This window comes from Phaethon lepturus, unplaced genomic scaffold, assembly GCF_000687285.1.
Source record: "Phaethon lepturus isolate BGI_N335 unplaced genomic scaffold, ASM68728v1 scaffold39741, whole genome shotgun sequence".
NCBI classification, from domain to species: domain Eukaryota; kingdom Metazoa; phylum Chordata; class Aves; order Phaethontiformes; family Phaethontidae; genus Phaethon; species Phaethon lepturus.
The window spans coordinates 1-2,800 of record NW_010517677.1 but is presented as its reverse complement, the minus strand read 5'-3'; the positions used below and the strand labels follow the sequence as shown (position 1 = coordinate 2,800).

Below are 2,800 nucleotides of genomic sequence, written 5' to 3'. Positions count from 1 at the left end.
TGTGGGCAAAAAGGTGGGTTAGACAGTGCTTTGAATATAATATTGATGCATAAATTAAACTGAAAAGCATATAAATATGTAAGGTCTCCATTACACAAGGCACACTTGCATTATACCTTCTAAGTCATTCCGGGGGCTTCAGGGGGTCTGTTGTGCGAGGATTGCGCTGCTCGGGGTGAGGAGGGAGGCAGCGTCTGGTCTGTGTCCCTCAAGGTTATTTACTTTCGGAGGAAAGAGTTGCTGGATCAGACCAGTCTTTGGGGTTTTGAAGTCTTAATAGTAGCTGGAAATTCACTTGAAAGGTGGTGAAAATGGCCACAGCATTATATAATGGCATGGCAATACAATATAGATTGGTTTTTTGGTTTTTCCTATCTGGGGGGGAAGGGTGTACCTTCCTCCCTGCTATAAAGCAAGGAGTTGCTTGCTTTCAGGTGAAGGTAGCTAATGGAGCAAATGTTGGTTGTTAAGCAGAGGGATTTATGGAAAGGTTAGCAGATGCTGTGAATACGAGAATCTCCACGTGGGGGGCGGGGAAATAAGGAATACCTATAAGTGGAAAATCTTGTGGCTATGTGATAAAGAACCTGCTCTGGAGAAGTATGTGGACATTTGGGTGGGACATCACCTCTTCAATTTATAGCACTCTGTCTTATTTACATCTTTGCAATGTCCCCATGTGATGGTAGGGGCAGGCAGGGTGATCTAAGAGACTGTTATCTCCTCCTCTTCCTCTTCCCCTTCATCATCATCTTCCTCTGAGTCTGAGAAGTCTGAAGGTTTGCTGGGGCTGCTAGAATGGGACGGAGAAGGAGACATCTGGGAGTCCAGTCTATCCCTCAAGTGTAGATGTTCTGGGGACTGGTGGTAGGTCAAAGGATGCTGGGGGCTGGGCGGGCACACGGGAGGAACTTCCTCTTCCTCCTCCTCCTCTCCTGAGCATTTCTTGCCTACATCACTGAGGTCTGGGTGAGGGTTGAACTTGGTGGGTAGAGTCTGTTCTCTGCAGCCACCAGAGGAGAGGAGCTCTCTTTCTTTGGAGTTCCTCCACTTCATCCTCCTGTTCTGGAACCAGATCTTCACCTGGCGGGGGCGAAGCAACACCAAAATGAAATGATTCGGTAAAACAGGGACCAGGAAAGGCCTCTTGGTTGCACCCTCAAAACCCTGCTCGTGCCCATACCGAAGCTAACAGGAACCACAGAACCTGTCCTTTGGGGTCTCACCCCTAGGAGAGGGGTTGAGGGGCATTATTGCCATAGTCTGTCCTGTCCTACTCACCCAGCTGGGAATCGTGCCGCTCTCTTGGCTCTGACACTCATGGCTCTGTAACTTGCTTTGGGCTTTCTCCTGGTTGTCGGCAGTTCTCCCTGTTCCTGTCTCCTTTTCCTCCCCTGCCCTCAAGCTGCCCTCAGGAGTGTGGGGCCCAGCTCTTCTCACCCCCTCTGTCCTCCCCACCCCGTGCCTCTTCTCACCTGTGAGTCCTTGAGGCCCAGCTTGGCCGCCAACTTCTTCCTGTCAGGTTTGCTGATGTACTTCTGCTTCTGGAACATCTTCTCCAGTGCCTTGCGCTGCACGTCGGAGAAGACGGCGCGACGCAGCATGCCGCGGCGGGGCTTGCCGCGGGCAGCCAGCGGCCAGGAGAAGGTGCCGGGGATGGGGACCACGGCGGAGGTGGCTGTGGGGGGGACACAGAGCTGAGGGGAGCGGGACCGACCCCTCACAGCCACCCCCTCCCTGCCCTTCGGGTGGGCACCCATCAACCTGGTGCCGTGAAAAGGAACTTTAGGCTTAACCGAGTGCCCCCCTTTCAGCCAGTGATCCCTGGGATTAGATCTATCAACTCAAACGTGTAAAATGGATCAATAGTGGCCGGTTTTGTTGGGAAACTCAAAGGTCTCTGGCCTGAAAAGGCAAAGCGAGGCGTACCGGCTAAGATAGAGGTATAATAAAAAAGCTTTCCCTCCTGCTCAGAAGAATTTGGGTTTTTTTCAGGCGCTTTATTATGCTTGAGATGAAAATGAGGACTTTTCTGATGCGAACAAAACCGCTCCTCTTCAGATGCAGTTTTGATCAATCAGTATTCATCTTTTTATATTAATCTCTTCTCTCCACCCCCACCCCCCCCGCCCTAAGTTGGAGAATTCAATCCGAAGACATGAAAAGTAACAGCTAATTAGCACATTGCCTGGTTCCCAATAGCATTAGTATGATAAAAAGGGCAGAGTTTCGCCTTAAAAAAAAAAAAGGGGGGGGGGGGGGGGAACCTCCCCAAGAGAGACAGAGATGCTAATGAAGCGTGAATGGTAATTGTGTAGTAATGAACTAACAGAAAAAGACTGAGGACAAGCAGCTAACGCCATATATTATTGGAACAAAAGAGATTTACACTTTCAAACTAAACACAACGGCATGCCAGGCTCCTCGGGAGAATACTGATGGCACAATCGTCTCTTTCCCCAAATCATTTTCATTAAATGGACATGAAAAGCTATTTATAAAGCTCAAGTTGTTTTTGTTAGGCTATTCACATGCTGGAGAAAGGAAGCAAATTCCATTATCCGGAGGATGAATGGAAGAGCTTGGGTTATTTTTTTTTCCCTTCTCTCCATTTCCCTGTTTTCTTTTTTAATTAATAGCTTGTTTGTGTAATTACTTTTTTAATTGTTCTCTCCGCATCATAACGCTTCAGCGCCGTAAGAACCGCACCCCCGTAGCCTGCTTTCTCGCCGATGGCGTGGCGTTTGAGTACCGCGGGCGGTCTTAAAGGAGAAGCCATGAAGTGGGAGACCCCAGGTGA

At 49.3% G+C, this 2,800-nt stretch overlaps 1 protein-coding gene across 1 annotated transcript; it reads right to left on the bottom strand.

Moving 5' to 3' along the window:
- Positions 1-705: 705 nt before the first annotated feature.
- DBX1 (developing brain homeobox 1) lies at positions 706-1,678 on the bottom strand (the record flags this gene model as incomplete). Its single annotated transcript, XM_010296473.1, has 2 exons — positions 706-1,083; positions 1,476-1,678. Coding segments are annotated over 2 exons (581 nt in total), but the record flags the coding sequence as incomplete, so codon positions are not given.
- Positions 1,679-2,800: the final 1,122 nt, after the last annotated feature.